This window comes from Crocuta crocuta, unplaced genomic scaffold (genome assembly GCF_008692635.1).
Source record: "Crocuta crocuta isolate KB4526 unplaced genomic scaffold, BGI_CrCroc_1.0 scaffold2677, whole genome shotgun sequence".
Taxonomy (NCBI): domain Eukaryota; kingdom Metazoa; phylum Chordata; class Mammalia; order Carnivora; family Hyaenidae; genus Crocuta; species Crocuta crocuta.
The window spans coordinates 7,726-8,223 of NW_027532919.1; the positions used below are offsets into that span (position 1 = coordinate 7,726).

The 498-nt window shown below is 68.1% G+C and overlaps 1 protein-coding gene across 1 annotated transcript in view; it reads right to left on the reverse strand.

Moving 5' to 3' along the window:
• The window catches only part of PLXNA3 (plexin A3), an 11,293-nt gene that overhangs the window by 7,460 nt on the left and 3,335 nt on the right, over positions 1–498 (reverse strand). Inside the window, 2 exon segments of the mRNA XM_077745748.1 lie at positions 90–251; positions 331–487. Of these exon segments, the coding sequence (XP_077601874.1) occupies positions 90–251; positions 331–487 (319 nt within the window).

The following is a 498-nucleotide window of genomic DNA, read 5'->3' on the forward strand; positions in this document are numbered from 1 at the left end:
AAGACCAGGCCCTGCTCTCACACTTGCCCACAGGGCACACGGGAAGCCCCAGGGAGGAGGTGCCGGGGCGCCTGGGCCCCCCTCCCCACCCGCACAGCACAGCAGGAGACGGAGGGGCGTGGGGACAGAGATCAGAGATGTCAGTACTCACGACTGGAGCACGCTGCAGTTATAGAAGACGAAGTCGACCCCAGCGAACCTGACGCCAGTCTCCCTGGACAGCAGCTGCAGCCGCACGGTGCGCGTGGCCCCTGCGGCGAGCCCAGGGGTGGCTGTGAGCAGGCCCGGGACGCAGAGCGCCCCCATCCCGAAAAGCCCCAGCACACTGACCGTGCCCCCTGGTGAGAGCCCGCAGCTCCTGAAGGGAGGGCGATGGGCACTGCAGCTCCCCGGAGGGCAGCAGGATGGCCTTGCTCTCAGCCACATCCTCAAAGGTGCAGCTTACACCGACGCTGAGGTCTGGCACGTTGTGCACGGCCACGGTCAGCTGGCGGGGGC